Below are 16,151 nucleotides of genomic sequence, written 5' to 3'. Positions count from 1 at the left end.
TCTCTCGATTTTTTCCTAAAGTTGGCGATTTTAAATGCAAAATTCAGGGCAGCGGAAACACATCAGCGCTTGAGTGGGCCCAGTCAAAACGGCCAAAGCCCCTCCGATCGCCGATCCCGTCGGGACCCACAACGGAACCCCGTATAACACCCAAGCCGCAACAGCCTTCCCTCCGCATCCAAACACCACTTCCTCTGCTCTGCTCTTGCCGCGCCGACTTCGCCGGCGACCCAGCAATGGTCGACGTAGACCGCCGGCCGGCGCTCCCGCACGGCCTCCCGCGCCCGCCGTCCCACGCCGCGGGCCTCCGCCGACTCTCTACCCGCGCCTCGGCCCCCAGCACCCCGCGCACGCCGGCTCCCCCGTCTCCCTCCGCGGCGGCGGGCCCCCCGCCGTCCCCCTCCGCGGTTCTCGCTCACCTCGCCGCGGCCGGAGTGTCCGTCCTCCCGGGCCTCTCCGCCACCGAGCTCGCCCTCGCGGAGGCCGCGCTCGGCGGCGTCCAGCTCCCGCCCGATCTCCGCGAGCTCCTCGCCCTGGGCGTGCCCTCGGGGGACGGCTTCCCGGACTACCGGTCCCCGGCGGGGCTCCGACTCCTCCGCTTCGCCGCGCAGGAGGTCCCCGCCGCCGTCGCCGCCGCGCTGCCCCTCGCCCCGGGCCGACGCCCTGGGCGCGCGCCGCCGCCGCCGCCGCCCCCGCCCCTCGTCCCGCTCTGCGGGCGGCATTACGTGCCGGCGACGCCGTGCCTCGCGGGGAACCCGGTGTTCCACGTGTCCGACTCCGGCGTGACGTTCGCGGGCGCCAACGCCGCCGACTTCCTCCTCCGCGCGTTCGCCGCCGAGCCGCCCCCCGGGGCGCCGCTCCGGCGCCAGCTCTCCGCGCCGGCCCCGCCGCCGCCGGCGCCGTCCCCCACGCCGCCGTCCACGGCGCGGCGCAGCCTGGACTCCGTCACCGGCAGGGCCCCGCGTTGGATCGAGTTCTGGACCGACGCGGCCGCGGCCGGGGACCGCTTCCTGGAGGTCCCCACGGGCGCCAGGAACAGCTCCGCCGGTGCCACGGCGCCGGAGTGGCTGCTGTCGAGCCTGGAGAGGGCGGGCGCCGCGCTGGCCCGCGGCGGGTGGGCCGCCGGCGAGGTGGAGGAGATGACGTCTACGGGCCCGGGCCCCGACGGTGGGGAGGCGCTGGCGCTGGCGCTGACGGTCGACCGGTGCTGCGGGGAGCTGAGGAGGGGTGGGTGGGCCGCGGAGGAGGTGGTGGAGATGCTGGGCGCGCTGCTGGGCCCGAGGAAGGCCCGGCGGGCGGCGACGGCGCTGCCGCCGGACGTGGCCGCCAGGGTGGGGAGGCTCGCCGAGGCCGTGTCGCGGGCGGTCGCGTCCCGTGGCAAAGCGAAACCCCCGAGGCCATCTTGAAAATGAAGAATCTTTTTTTCTTCTTCTTTTTTTCTGCGTTGAAATTTAGGCCGTAGTAGCTCTGTATTCCCTGTGACCGAGTAGTACGCGCGTGCACGTGTACTTGTACGTGAACATAGTTGTGTACAAGCAGCAGGTGCGTCGTATGGTCTCGATAGATCTACCATGTACATGTAGATAAGTTAGGGTGAATGGAATCAATAAAGAAATCTGGGAGGCAGAAACATCGCTATTGTACATGTGGCTGCATGTTACGAAACCAGACAACAGAGAACAGGGTTACATGGATCAACGAAGGTACATCTATCAGCTCATAACCCGTGGCGGACAAACACGATGACGATCGCATCACAGCAGAGTTGCCTCACGAAATGAATGGAACGTGGTCAAACGACTGAACTCTGAGGTGGCGTTTGGATAGGCACGGGAACGGGAATGGGTTATGAGGTTGGATAGGATGGTTCCTTTTCCCTTGTTTGGCTGGTCCTTGGTTTGGGTTAAGATTAGTAGTGGGATCCACACAAAAATAAGCAAAACAATGGATCTGTTCGCTTCAGCTTATTCAGCCGGCTTATCAGCCACCAAACAGTGTTTTCCTCTCACAACAGATCAGCCGTTTCGACTTTTCAGCCGACTTATAAGCTGAAGCGAACAGGCCCAATAGAGCCTTGCTTCTCTTTCTCATCTATCACATCTGCTCGGCTCGTGGAGTCCTCGTGTCAGGCGATTTCTCCCTTCGCCTCTGGCTTCAGCATCAATCGAGGTCCACAAATCAAGCTACATGCGGGTGCGGAAGAAAAGGACCGTCCACAATCCACCGTCCAATTGAGTTTAGGACCCGGCGCCGTACAAGGCCAGTAGCTGCGCAGGCGGGGGCGGCAGGCCCCCCGCGCGCGGCGGTGCCGTGAGAATGCGGCCCCCGCGTGGCCCGCGCGTCCGAGGCGATCGGCGCCTCCAGTGGCTAGCGCTTGAGGTGAGCGGCGGCTACGGCCTACGGCGGCCTGCGAGGCCACGCAGCGGCAGCGACGGCTCTGGCGGACTGCGCGTGCGTGCTTATGAGCGGCGTGCGAGTCCAGCAGCAGGGGATTTGGTGATGCAGAACGGCAGAAGTCAAGGAAGGCGTCAAGGCGAGTTCCGGTCTTCCGGCTGGTCGGCGATGTGGGCGACGGCGGCTGTCCCTACACCCAGGTTCGTCACTGACGCCGTATCCCGTTCGTAACCCACCCCTCCCCGTGGGATTGAAATGGTGGGAAATGAGTCCAAAAATACCCATTCCCTATCCCTTCTCATTTCCCTATCCCATAGATCAAACCTTCGTATCCCACTATCCAAAGGTCACCTGAAGGGAGCACGCTAGGCGGGAGAAGCCGTGCTTTCATCAGGGTTTCAGTAGAGTCCGCTGCAGGGTCTTCCGACGGGAGATCTCCCGACCCGACATGGCACTGGACTCGGCAACACAGCCGCCCAGTTCCCGTTCTTCCCAGGCGCCTCCCTCACCAGTACGGCAACGGCAACGGCAACGCCCGTGCCCCCCAACAGTTGCAGTGTATCTGGTCGATAGCAGATCCCAGCAAGCGTACATGCATCTGCCGCCACAGTACGCCTGCTGCGATCTCAGCCGGCAGCGTACATGGGCTGCCGCGACGTAGCCAAACTGGGAGTGCCATGGCATGGATGGGGGCACCCATAAACCATCTGGTTCTCGTAACCTTCACCTTGACGACAAACACAGGGAATACTCTATCGCACATGGATGTCCTGCTGTCTCGTAATAGGGGGCAAGCATATCTCCACCGGAAAGCTGAAAAAGAACCGAGGAGCAAGCCTCGGTAGCTTATAACAACTAGGCATCCAAATCGGCCCTGAGATTCATGGTTGCAAAACATGAAAACAGAGTGCTACGCTGTACCTGACCGGCTGCACGCATGACGCAGCAGCTACCGTTCCATGTCGCCATGCCTTGCGGTCACCCTAGGAGTAGAGGCGCCTGGTCGCCATGCTCAGGCCTCGCGTCCTCCTGCTGTGCCGTTGCAAGAGCTCCCTTGTAGAACGTCACATCAGCCGCGGCGGCGGATAATGACAGCGCGTGCAACCTGCAGGGAACAATCACCACGTGGCATTTTAGGAGGGCATATCCGAGTCCACGGGATGATTATCACCGAACAGTTCCATCTGGGCCTCGCCAGGGGAAAGATCCTGCCAGCGATGCTATCTCATCCTGGAGACACATGTTCCGATCTCACAAATGCTTCTGACTCCGAGGGTCAAAGAACCGCTGTGCAGACGGATCATTTCCTGGCTGGAGTTCACTAGTTGTTAGATTGAGGAATATGCAGCCATTTGTTCATCAGACCTGCAACAGGAAAACACTGACTGGAATTTTGTAACCATTAAAGTGTAAAGATAGAATGCATCTCCAACACAAGGCTGGCCACCTTTTTTCCCCATGTTCCCCCGGACAGTGCTAAGGAGTTATCTTGAGCAGCTCTGCAAGCTTGACAACTCAATACTGTAAACATTTATATGGAGTGATCCTGCAATCACGCCTCACCAATCACCAACTCCCTTCCAGAAACGCAAGATTCGGTCAGTAATACAGTTTGGTAAAGCAAATGAACTTAGGACAATCAGAAAAATATAAGGCGAGGCATTTCTTTTCAGATGCTGTAAACTATGAGCATGTTCAAATAAGTTATGTTAGGAAGTCCACAAACTAGAAGCGCAATGAACTACCAATCAGAGTATTAGTGCCTAAAAAATCAACTAAATAACACAAGAACGTTCTGTGAACAAAGAAACACACCAACTTGTTCATAAAAAATAATAAACACATCAGGCATTAAGATTGCACTCCATGGCTACATGAACTCAGCCAATATGCATGTGTACATCATAAAAATTCAACATGTTCAGTTGTTGAAATTTAAGCACATTTCATTAAATCCACTTGCAATTCGCAAGCATAAATATTCTAATCAAATGGTTTGACAAAGATCCTAAATTTATTTTTCTTGCTATAGTCGATCTAAATAGAAAACAATAGCAAAGTAAAGGTTGCTTATGACCAAAATGAAACAAATCATATACTCTACAAAAACAGAAATTACTGGGTCTAGAAGTAAAGCATTCCATTTTCAAAGCCTTATAGTTGGAAACAAATCATATCTCCAACATTTTCTTGGAACAGTCACAGCACTAGGCAACTCCTGAAGAATACTAATTTGCACACACAGAAACAAACTGTCGCTATCAGGGTCGTCTATTTTTAGACCCAGCAGCTATGTTGTAATGCAGAGTAAGGTACTGTTGAAAAAAATACAAATACAAATACAACCTACAAACATCTAACATGGTTCTGACCTATCCCAATTCCAAAACTCATAGCTAAGATCCACACTAAAAGATGAAAGTGGCAGCTAGCTCAAGCAGCAGTATACCATACTGTTATCAATGCATCAGTGCCACCCAGGAAGAAGCACCTCCAGTTGGGCTTGTCTTCTGCCACCGCTAGTGCTCTCCATACCAGGTCACATCACAAAACTATGCATAATAAGACAGCCAGGTGGGCCTCGGCAACAGTTCACCATTTGGATGTTCTGAAACAATTCATAGGAGTTTATGACATTAACACAAAAGGTACCATGCTTAATAAATGATCGCTCAAGTTCCCCTCTTTTGCATTACTACACAATTTGGTTGTTAAGAGATGGGCTGTTCTGCAAAAAGAAAAGTCCTTCTGGTGTTTTGTAGATTGAGATAGTCCTTCGTATGTCCTTCATTGGTCTGGACTCTGGAGCTACCAACTTTACTCATAAAACATTTGTAAACATGAAACTGTAAAGAAAGGTCACACTTAAACGCGAAGCTCACAGACTTCACAAACAATTTGTTTCCCAAACAGCAACCAGCTCTACTCATAAAGTGTCTTTCCAAGTCTTTTTGTTCTTCTCTTTCTCCAGAGTAGTGGCCTTCCAGGTCTGACAAATAATTTCCACGATTAAGTTTGTTAAGTTATGCAAAAACTGTAAAAGATACTTCACTAGAAACGTACCTTATGCAGAAGTATAAGTATAGCTCTATTTTACAAAACTTAGATGCTTCTACTCTCTCTAGTCACCTACGGTATCTAATTACATACGGCAAACTGCCAAAAGAATAAGGTAGGTAGCGGGGGGGGGGGGGGGGGGGGGGCGGGGGGGCTGCCTACTTGCATCCGACTCTAAGGAAACCACTCATTTTCTAATGTTCAACACCAGAAGATCCAGGACAACTAAAAGCCCAACTCTGCTAAGAAAAACTATGACTTTAACTGAAGCTATTCACTGCCAGATCAAAGACATATGACAGCTGTACTTTTGCAAGACAAATAACTAAAGCATTCTATCATTTGGCATCAGCAAATTCAGTGCTTAACCTCATCAACACATCAAGCCACACTTGATGGCCAGGTGAACTCAGGGAGAGAAAATGTTGTTTTTTCCTCCTTTTCCAGAGTAGTGGCCCTCCAAGTCTGAGAAGCAAATTCCGTGATGTGTGATCAAGTCTGTTAAGTTATGCAGAAACTGTATAAGATACTTCACCTGAAACGTACCACATGCAGAAGTATATCTCATACTTCACAAAAGTTTGATGCTTCTAATATCTCAAATCACATATGGCTTATTATTAAAATATGACAAAGTGCCCAAAGAATAAGGAAGGCAGCAGGGGAAAAAATTGCTACTAATATCCAACTCTAATAAAACCACTCATTTTGTCAGAATCAACATTAGAAGACCCAGGACAACAAAAAGCCTAACTCTGGTAAGAAATCTATGACACATTGACACATTCAACTGAAGCTATTCACTTCCAGATCAAAGGATATATGGCATCTGTACTTTTGCAAGATAAAGAACTAAACCATTCTATCTTTTCGCATCAGCAAAATACTTCAGTACAGTGCTTAACCCCATGAACACATCAAGTTACACTTAATGGCCAGGTGAACTCAGGGAGAGAAAATGTTGGTCAGAGGAAAATATATACTATGTTTTACTGTTACCAAAAATCTCCACAAGAGCAGTGTCCATCTTTAAAGTGGTGGAACCGGTTTGAATCCCGGACAATGATCTCTCTCTCGGTTATTTTTGATATATATTTGGTTGCATTGTGACAATCCCCACAGACCCGCAGATTCTTGTATATGTGGAGCGGAGTTCTTGGAGGAGTATTTATAATGCCGAAGGCAATAGCTAATCTCTCACTATGGTTATTCAAGATCTGTTCCTTTTCATCCAGCTCTACATCTTGCAGCACAAAACTGTAGTCGGGAACATAGCCTAGACTTTTCATCTTCGCCAAAAGGTCCTGCAGCTCTCTCTGGATTTCTTCATGCTGAGGGTGGGGTTCTGTCTGGGTGCCACTGTAAAATACACTTACTGATCCTTTCACCTCCATTGAACTCCATCCAGGGGTCTTTTGCAGATTCTGGCGCCTGACCAAAGACCTTACTGCATCAACTCCATCCCATTTTCCAATCTTTGCATACATATTTGACATCAAAACATAATATCCTACATTCTCAGGATCAAGTTCACATAGGTTTTGTGAGGCCAGTTTACCCATTTCAACATTCCCATGAATCCTGCAGGCACCAAGCAAAGCGCCCCAAACAGCAGAGTCAGGCTTAATTGGCATACCTTGTATGAACTCAAAAGCTTCATCCAACTGACCAGCCCTGCCAAGCATATCTACCATGCATGCATAGTGTTTCGCAATGGGCACGATTCCATACACGGTTTGCATTGAATCAAAGAAACTCCGACCTTGGTCAACTAAGCCAGCATGGCTACAGGCAGCCAATAATGAAACAAAAGTGACATGGTCAGGCTTAATTCCTTCTTGTTGCATTTCTGAGAAGAGATCGAGTGCCTTTGCACCATGCCCATGAACTCCAAGACCAGCTATGATGGCATTCCAAGTACCTGTGCTCCTTCTAGGCATATGGTCAAACAAAAGCATTGCTTCCGCGAGCTTCCCACATTTAGCATACAAGTCTATCAGACAAGTACTGACATACACATCAAGATTTAATCCAGTCTTAATAGACAGTGCATGCATTCGCATTCCCTGCTGCAATGCACCAAGGTTCGAGTATGCAGGCAAAACACTGACAAACGTCCCTTGAACCGGCTTCAGACCCTCATGCTTCTGCATGTGATTGTATGCATTGATTGCCTCATTGGAAAGTCCATTCTGCATATACCCTGTGATCAACGTGTTCCAGGACACCACATCTCGAGCAAGCAAGTTATCAAATACCCTCTGGGCAGCTTCAATCTTCGACAGCTTGGCATACATATCAACCATAGCATTTCCGGCAACGATGTCACCCACATCCCACCCCCGCCTCATCACATAGCAATGCGCTGACTTTGCACCACGTTCATCCCCACACTGAGCAACAGCAGACGCCAGGCAGACAAGTGTGAGCACATCAGGGTTAACCCCACTTTCCTTCATACCATGGAACAGCTCGACAGAAGAAGCAACCTTCCCACCTTGCTCATACGCTGAAATGATCGAATTCCACGTGACCAGATCCCGCAATGCCATTCCATCAAACACCCATTGCGCCTCCTCCAGCATCCCTAGCTTCCCGTACACGTCGATCAAGGCATTACACACAAATAGTTCCCCATCCAGCCCATGCTTCACCGCGTACACATGCATGACCAGAGCAAGCGCTCGGTCCCCCAGCAGGACGCACATCGGCAGCACGCTCGAGAGCGTCACTGCATCCCCGTCGAGGCCCAAGCCAACCATCCTCCCGAACAGCGCCACCGCGTCCACCGCCCGCGCGTTGCGGCACAGCCCTGAAAGCATCGCGTTCCACGCGGGCACGTCCCGCTCGGGCATTTCGTCGAACACCCTGTACGCCTCCGCGACGCGGCCGAAGCGGAGGTAGGCGTGGACAAGGGAGCCCGCGGCGAAGACGTTGGGGTGGAGGAGCCCCAGGCGGAGCGCGCAGGCGTGGAGCTGCGCGGCGGTGGCGGGGCCCGGGGCTACGCGGACGAGCGGTGGGAAAGTGAAGCCGTCGGGGCGGAGCGGGTGGGCGCCCGCGAGGAGGCGGCGGAGGAGCGGGAACGCGAGGCGCGGGAGGGCGGCCCGGGAGAAGGCGGCGATGAGGGAGTTGGCGAGGAGGAGAGGGGGCACCTGGAGGCGCGGGTCGAGGTGGCGGACGTGGCCGGAGGTGATGAGGACGGCGTGGAGGCCGCGCGGGAGCGCGGACGATGGCATTGGTGGGCGTAGCATGCGGCGCACGCCGCCGCGCGGGAGTATTTCTTCGCTGGAACCGCGCACAAGCGGAGTTTCCCCTGACATAGGAGAAAATAAAGATCTCGAAGGTTACATGCATGAAAAAAAAGAAAATAAAAAAACAAATCGGGATTGGAATGCGGGTAACCACTCAACTCAAAAACACTCAACCAGACCGGTTGAGTTGAGACATCAACTCTATCGCAGCACTCCACTCAATTAGCGGTAGCAGAGAACACTACCCTACTCAACTCGCAATAACGCAGAGCCGAAGCCTTCATCGTGGCACCCCTAACAATGTCACTCTCATGTAGTCGTCGAACCTCCATGCGTAACTTCGCGTCGACAGGGAACCGAAATAGATAGATCGCACCGCATCGAGAAGGCCACCGCTATGCGGGACCCATTGCCGTAGTACCGCTGCAATACCACAGTCTACTCGATATAGTGATACCACCAGATCCAGACCTCTCGCAAGCTGTCTCACAGTCGCCACCACGAAAATACAATGCACGGGGCCTCGCCTCATTCCCTGTTGGACTCCACCTCACTCTCGTCGCCTTGAAGAAACACCGCGTGGGGGGGTCTCGCCACATCTGCCAAGTACTCCATGTCACGGATCTGTTTCTTTTGTCGCGCGTCAGAATGGTGAGCAATGTTGCCCCGCTTCCCAAGGTCTCCATCAAACAGCCAAGCCACCGTCACAGGTTGACTTCGCCTTGTTGCTCAACCCGCGCATATAGCCTCCGCCGTCATGCTAGCAAGCTAAAGAAGTCACTTGCGCCGTCTTCCGGCAATGTATCGCACCGGAGTAACTCAGCAAAGCTGAGCAACCCACCGCAATCCGCTGCAAGCCTAGTTGTCCCATGATGTCGTTGCTGCAAGCGCCGTCCTACGGCGCAGTCCCACGCCGCACTGACAGTTGCCAAGTAACGCCAGCCGCCGCGGTCCGCTGCAAGCAGCCAACCCGACAAACATGCGGCCGCCTCTGGCCACCACCACAATTGCGATTGCCTCCACATGAGCTCAACAATCCCCATCAAGCTTGCCATCCTACACCATGCCGCCTTGCCACGCCGCAAGCCCGTCGTGGCGGGATTGCCATCATCGTCGGTAGCCTCCCATGACCATCGGCGTCATCTGTATTGCCACAAGCCGAGTTGGATCTATAGAAATGACGCCTCCAAGGAGTGCACGACGCCAATGGCGCCGCCGTCGCTCATCTAAAAACTCGACAGGGTTTTCACCCAGAAAACCCAGTGCACAGGGATAGAGCTCTAATATGACGCCCCCAACGGGAAGAACAACGCCCTAGGACGCCCTCGCCATAGCCACCAGCATTGCCGGCAAAGCCTTTCACCGGGAGCATCCCATCTCTAACTGTTGCACACCCAGCCCAACACTATCAGGACGACGGCCTTAGAAGCCCACCCAGAGACGGCGCCGCCGCCGTGCCTCCTCCCATGCTCATGCCCCATGCACGCCCATGCTCATGCTCACCGTCCAGACGCGTCGCCGACCTTAGATCCGCCACGCCGCAGGCTCTGCACCCGCGTGCGCCCGGCACGCCGCGGCCGCCGCCATGACCATGCCTCACGGCCATCGCGGGCCTCGCCGCTGGGTCGCCGCGCCCCCTCCTGGACGGCGCGGCCGGTCGCTCTGCTGGCCCTCGCGCCTCCGCCAGCGCGCGGCCGCCGCCGGGTCCGCACACCTCCTCTACGCCCGCGCGCGTCCTCCTCCGAGACTGCATCGCTGCCGGTTCCGACACTGAGTTTTGTTTGTGGATTTGGTCACCAACAAAAACTGTGGAAAATTGAACCAAAACCACCAGAAGCAATTTGGTCATTTCGACTTTGCATGTTCGTGTGGCGAGTTCTTAAGAAAATCCGATATAGAAATTATACAGTAAATTTTGATGGAACATGGTCACTAAAAAATAGTAAAAAATAATATGAGTTCTCGGGTAAATAAAGAATAAATTTTATACAGTACTAGAGACTTCTTCAGAACCGGATCCTTCGGTTTGGTGGAACTGGATGTTCTGATTTGATGCAGCCACGTCAATTTTGATCATCAACGCCTATACACATGAGTCGAAAGACATGCAACAAATTGTGGCACGGTATGCAGATGCAGAGTTGCAGTCCGAGTATCGGAACCTTGATTCCTCTACGACAACAACAGCTTGGGTCTCCGACGAGGCGTCGTGTCCAAGGAAAATTCACTGCAACGATGATTCATCTTGGAACACGAACATGACTCCAACTCTGCAAAAGGGAGTTGCAATGGTTGGAGACCGGTAGCAAAACCTCGGACAAAAAAGGAAGACGAGGTTTTGATTCCCACGTCCCATATCCTGCCGGCGCTGATGGATTCTACCGACGCGGCCATGGCGAAGCAACAGGTCCCGTCGCCGCGCGCCGGCGACGACGTCCACGGCGCCGACTTGATCAGCGGCCTGAGCGACGACCTGCTCCTCCACGTGCTCCGGCTTCCTGCCCGCCGCGAGCGACTGCGGTGACGTGGTCCGCGCTCTCCAGGCGCTGGCGCCACCTCTGGAAGCGCGTCCCGGCGCTCCGCTTCGCGTCGGGGGAGGACGTCGCGCCGGAGGACGTCAGGCGGTTCAATGCCATCGTCGGCGCCGTCCTCGCCCGGCGCGCCGACGCCGGCGCCCGCGTCGACGCGCTGGAGATCAGCACCGCGTGCTGGCCGGGGCGGGCCCTTGTCGCCACGTGGCTCCGTCTCGCCGCGGCGCACGTCACGGGGACCTTCGCGCTCGTCGTGCCGCCGCCGCCTCCGGGTCGGCAGCTCCTCAGCGAGCTCCCGACCATCATGGGCGGTGCGGCTGAGCCTGGGCCACGCCACGCTCCCGCTCCCCGCCTTGGCGGCGTTCCGCGACCTGGCCGTGCTGTCGCTCGCCAGCGTCGCGCTCGCGCCCGGCCAGGGCGGCCATCTTGGCGCGCTGCTGTCGTCGCCGTGCTGCCTGCGGCTGCGGAGGCTCTCCCTGGAGTTCCTGACCGGGATGCCGGAGCTCCGCCTGGAGGCCGCCGCGCTGGAGGTCCTCGAGCTGGCGTTCCTCCTCGACCTGCGGTGGTTCCACGTGGACGCCGGCGCGCTCCGAGTCCTCCGCATCAAGGGCTGCTTCGCGTGGACGGAGGAGGTCGCCCGCGCCGGCACCGTGGCCACCGTCAAGGCGCCGGCGCTGGTGGAGCTCGCGTGCCCCCACACGCGCGGCACGGAGCTGCTCGAGCTCGATGGCTGCTCTCGCGTGCGGCGCCTCGACGAGATTTGCATCAGGTCAAACCTGCGCCCATGGTGTGACGCCGGCGAGAACGACTTCGCCGTCGAGTTGCTGAGGAGCTGCAACGCCGCTCACCGCTTCCACCTCTGCCTCGAGGTCCCACCGGTATGCTCTATCTGCACAGTGGTATCGCGCCATTTGCTAATCTGTAATGCAATGCACACATGTTGAAGAAGCATTGAACTTATGCCAGTCATCCTTGGTGCGGAGAGACTACGCGAGGGCTGCGCCTGCGATCAGGGGCGGAGGCGCGGAGCTGCACCCCGTGCTGGGGGTGCTGCAGCATCCCCTTGCCCAGAAATACTAAGAGCACTAGTATGTATTAAGCTCACATATAAGGTGATTGCTTTTTGATTTAACTGTTGATCTCTCTTCTTCGGTTCCTGTCCATTGGCCTAGCCTCCAATGGCCCCCGGCTTTGATCTTTGGGCAACATCGCGTAGCACCCCCTTTGTCCCGTTCCTGGATCCGCCACTGCCTGCGATGAGCCGGCGGGCTGGAGGGACGATAGGATCCCGCTGCCACACCTCCGCAAGGCGGCGTTCGTCAGCTTCGCCGCGTGCTACCACCTAGCGCCGCTACTGCTTGCCGGCACCCGGGGCCTAGATGCGATGACCGTGACCGCGAGCAGTCGCGAGCTCGCCTTGCTGAGGAAGAGGTGGCGGCCGCGGGTGAAGCTGGAGAGAGTCATGGAGTTGCGGCTGCCTCGCTCTAGGGGGAGGTGGGCGGCCTCCTGCAGAAGCGCCGCCACCACCGGTGCGCCGGCGTACCGGTGGGCGCCGGCCAGAGCAGCAGGCGGAAGATAGTGCGAGCATACTACGTGGCGTCGTTAAATCCTTTTGCTTTTCCATGGGAACTTAGTTTGATTATTGGATTAAGTCAGTGCAATGGGTGGTTTCCTCTGAATGGTGGCAACCGGCAATATTTCTTCTTTGTGGAACTAATCTGGTGATTGGCGTTGTATACCAAATTAAGCCCACTCGCTACTGCTATGTCGTCTCGTCGAGCTTAGGGCATGTACAACGGCAATAAATGATCTATCTGTAAATTGCCATGTCATACTCTACGGAGTACTCCATTCCAAATTACAAGCATTCCAATTTAATTTTTTTTAGAGTAAAATCATCTCAAGTTTAACCAAATTTATATAATAAAATGCTAATCTTCATGATCCTAAGTACCATTAATTTCTCATTAAATATATTTTCATTCATGATACCAAATAAGTACCATTAGTTTGTTCATTAAATATATTTTTATAATATATCTATTCGATGTAATAAATTTTTATGATCCTCTATAATTTTGATCAAATATAAAATAATTTGACTTCGGAAAAAAATTAGAACGACCTACCATTTGGAATCGAAGAACGTGGATTTAACGAGGAGTGAGAGTCCCGATGTCGCTTCACGAGAGGACGGCACCGGCTCGTGGTGGGATGCAAATTGACAGCCAGCAACACCCGTTGTACGCTCCATTCCCGTCGACGCCGGCTCACTATGATCTCGTGCGGATGGCGCGTGAATCCTCCTCCCCTACGCGCGCAAACGGAGAGGAAATAGCATGTGACACTCACCTGCGACGCCCGTCGCCGTCGAGCTGCCGACCCATCCGTGCCGCGCCGCCTGCCGCCCACCGAGCTGCCTGCCTGGCCGCAGAGCCGCTGCGCTGGCCTCCGCGCCGCTCGCAGAGCCTCCCTCTGGCCGTAGCGCTGCCGCCGAGCCGCTGCCGGCCATGCGCCCGGATCTGAGAGAATGGGAAAGAGGAGAGTCAAGGGGAAAAGCCATTGCGCCATGCTCCTCCCCGCCGCCTGTGCTGCCGGCCACCGGTCCATGCCCCTCCCCACCACATCCCTCTGTTCACCGCCCGCTGTGAAGTCAACCGAGGGAGAGACGGAGAGAGATTGAGAGATCAGAGATGAGAGAAGTTACGGCGAGAGATGAGAGAAGTTACGGCGAGAGATGAGAGAAGTTACGGCGGAAGCTGAACAAAGGAGTCAGGTTACGTTGTTTGAGCTGCAGTTTTCATCTTTTCGGAGAATCTGCTGGTGACTTTTTTTTCGAAAAGCCAGCACTTAGAAGATGGGTTAAGCTTTCTGAGCTTAAAAAGCTACGAAAATTTGAAAAACTGAACTATTCAGTTTCGCATATAAATTCAGCTTTTCTGAGTTTCTAGCTTTTTTCTAAAGTTGCACGAGAAATTTGTTGTTTATTTGAGCTTTTAGCTTTTCACGCTGAGGAGCTGAGAAAAAAAACCCTCCGAGTCACCCTTAGGGGAGAAATTTTTTCCATTGCACTTTTACAGTTTAGCTCTTTCTAAAGATGTTTTTCACATAATGATCCTTTAGGCAGGCAAAATGGACATGAAATAAGTAAAAAGTTGGTTTAGCTCTTCCAATAGCATTGTATTTTATGCACGATACATTCTCTCAAAACAAGCCACAAAATAACATGTAGAGATCAAATTTGTGTTTGATCGCCATATTTTTTAGTCCATACATAAATTAATCAAGTCATTATATAATTGACTGTATTGCTATTTTTATTTGATATTGCATATTTTACAAACAGTAATAGTCTAAACTGTTGTTTATTTTGTTGGGATTTTGACGATACTGAATCGCCGGCATTCAATTTCTTCACACCTGCGCCCTCCGTGCGGCGTCTACGGGAACGATTTTAGGCCTTGTTTAGTTGGTCAAATTGGGAGGTGCCAAATTACTGTGCTGGCACTGTAGCACACTGTAGTGTTTCGTTTGTATTTGTAAATTATTGTCCAAACATTGACTAATTAGGCTCAAAAGATTCGTCTCGCAAAGTACAACAAAACTGTGCAATTAGTTTTTAATTTCATCTACATTTAGTACTCCATGCATGTACCGCAAGTTTGATGTGATGGAGAATCTTTTTTTGCATAGTGCCAAAATTGGGAGTTAGAGATGGAGTAAACAAGAGCTTAAGCCGGCGATACCATGAATCAAAAGTCAGAACCGGTGCGGCCACGACATGCTCTGCGCTGGTTCTAGGGTCTTCATGGTGCGCCCAGATAACTCGTACGCTGCCTTTTCTGATAACTAAGAGTAACTCCCAACAGACTATCCATTTTTCTCTCTTCATTTAACTTTCTATCCAATATCCAAGTTGCCAAAATATTCCTCTCTCTTCATTTAACTTTCTATCCAATATCCAAGTTGCCAAAAATATTCCTCTCCATATTGAGTTGCTCATTTCAACAGACTATCCATTTTCCACTCTCCAAATCGCAATAGCTAGATTCCTCTCTAAAATACACTCCCCACCCACTCCAACAGGCTCTCTATTTCGCACTACAACAAACTCTCCATTTTATACGTGGGACCTACATTCAGCAAGCCAAACTCGCTTGCTAAGTTTGAAAAGTGTAGATGAAAATTTAGCAAGCCGGATGGGATGGCTATTCGGATGGCAAGTCTGTTGGATCGTAATTTTCTAGCAGACTTGCTAAATTTAGATTGGGAGAGTGGGATAGCAACTTTATTGGAGATGCTCTAAGCCCGGTGGTCTCCAACTAGCTAGTACAAGAGAAGAATAAACGTACAAGCCAAGCCACTGTCCATATACGAAATACAGATAATCACAACCGTGTTCTTCTCAGAGGCACAAGTTTGCTTGCTGAAATCTCATGTCGGGAAAACAGAGTGCATGGTGTAACATAAACACACCAGAAATACTGGAGAGAGAGAAACACAATTTACATTCTCCTCTCATGCGCGCGTGCGGCATGCGACGACGAAGCACCAGTCGAAGACAGCATTAACCACGAGACACCTGCAAAATGCGCACAATTAATTGACTCGCGGTCAGGATTAACGGATCGAGCTACTCATCAAATTCGTTGAAAGTAATAAAATGATCTATGCAACCAATTGACTCGCAGTCAGGAGCAGGGAGAAAGTTTAAGGGCGATATCAAAGGTAATTAAGGGCAAGAGGGAAGGAAAATCAATCTCCTACCTTGCATCCTTTCCCAACCAGCTTTTTCCGGGTGACGTCATATTCACGATTAAAGCCCATGCTACTCAGATGAAGCTCCTTGAGGGCCGGCAGGTGCAGAAGCCCCTCCGGGAGCTTCTTCATTTTCCGGCCACCATAAAAGTCCACGAGA

At 53.0% G+C, this 16,151-nt stretch overlaps 3 protein-coding genes across 3 annotated transcripts; 2 read left to right on the top strand and 1 right to left on the bottom strand.

The window, feature by feature from the left end:
* The first annotated feature begins 192 nt into the window (after nt 1–192).
* Nucleotides 193–1,665, top strand: LOC117839218 (uncharacterized). The gene has a single exon (XM_034719493.2). The coding sequence runs from the start codon at nt 237–239 to the stop codon at nt 1,404–1,406; it is 1,170 nt and encodes a 389-aa protein (XP_034575384.1). The 5' UTR covers nt 193–236; the 3' UTR covers nt 1,407–1,665.
* Nucleotides 1,666–3,208: 1,543 nt separating this feature from the next.
* Nucleotides 3,209–8,687, bottom strand: LOC117839216 (pentatricopeptide repeat-containing protein At4g33990). Its single transcript, XM_072290879.1, has 2 exons — nt 5,821–8,687; nt 3,209–5,383 (listed from the first exon to the last, which is right to left on the bottom strand). The coding sequence occupies exon 1, from the start codon at nt 8,685–8,687 to the stop codon at nt 6,447–6,449; it is 2,241 nt and encodes a 746-aa protein (XP_072146980.1). The 3' UTR covers nt 3,209–5,383; nt 5,821–6,446.
* Nucleotides 8,688–11,331: 2,644 nt separating this feature from the next.
* Nucleotides 11,332–13,192, top strand: LOC117839219 (uncharacterized). Its single transcript, XM_034719494.2, has 2 exons — nt 11,332–12,111; nt 12,200–13,192. The coding sequence occupies exons 1-2, from the start codon at nt 11,332–11,334 to the stop codon at nt 12,311–12,313; spliced, it is 894 nt and encodes a 297-aa protein (XP_034575385.1). The 3' UTR covers nt 12,314–13,192.
* Nucleotides 13,193–16,151: the final 2,959 nt, after the last annotated feature.

This window comes from Setaria viridis, chromosome 9 (assembly GCF_005286985.2).
Source record: "Setaria viridis chromosome 9, Setaria_viridis_v4.0, whole genome shotgun sequence".
Lineage (NCBI taxonomy): Eukaryota > Viridiplantae > Streptophyta > Magnoliopsida > Poales > Poaceae > Setaria > Setaria viridis.
This window is presented reverse-complemented; position numbering and strand designations above follow the sequence as displayed.

What these genes read in the sequence shown, in the direction of transcription:
- LOC117839218 (XM_034719493.2), top strand. Translation starts at nt 237, where the DNA reads ATGGTCGACGTAGACCGCCGGCCGGCGCTCCCGCACGGCCTCCCGCGC.
- LOC117839216 (XM_072290879.1), bottom strand. Translation starts at nt 8,687, where the DNA reads ATGCCATCGTCCGCGCTCCCGCGCGGCCTCCACGCCGTCCTCATCACC.
- LOC117839219 (XM_034719494.2), top strand. Translation starts at nt 11,332, where the DNA reads ATGCCATCGTCGGCGCCGTCCTCGCCCGGCGCGCCGACGCCGGCGCCC. An exon ending in TCTGCCTCGAGGTCCCACCG is followed by an intron (nt 12,112 to 12,199) that starts GTATGCTCTATC and finishes AACTTATGCCAG; the next exon opens with TCATCCTTGGTGCGGAGAGA.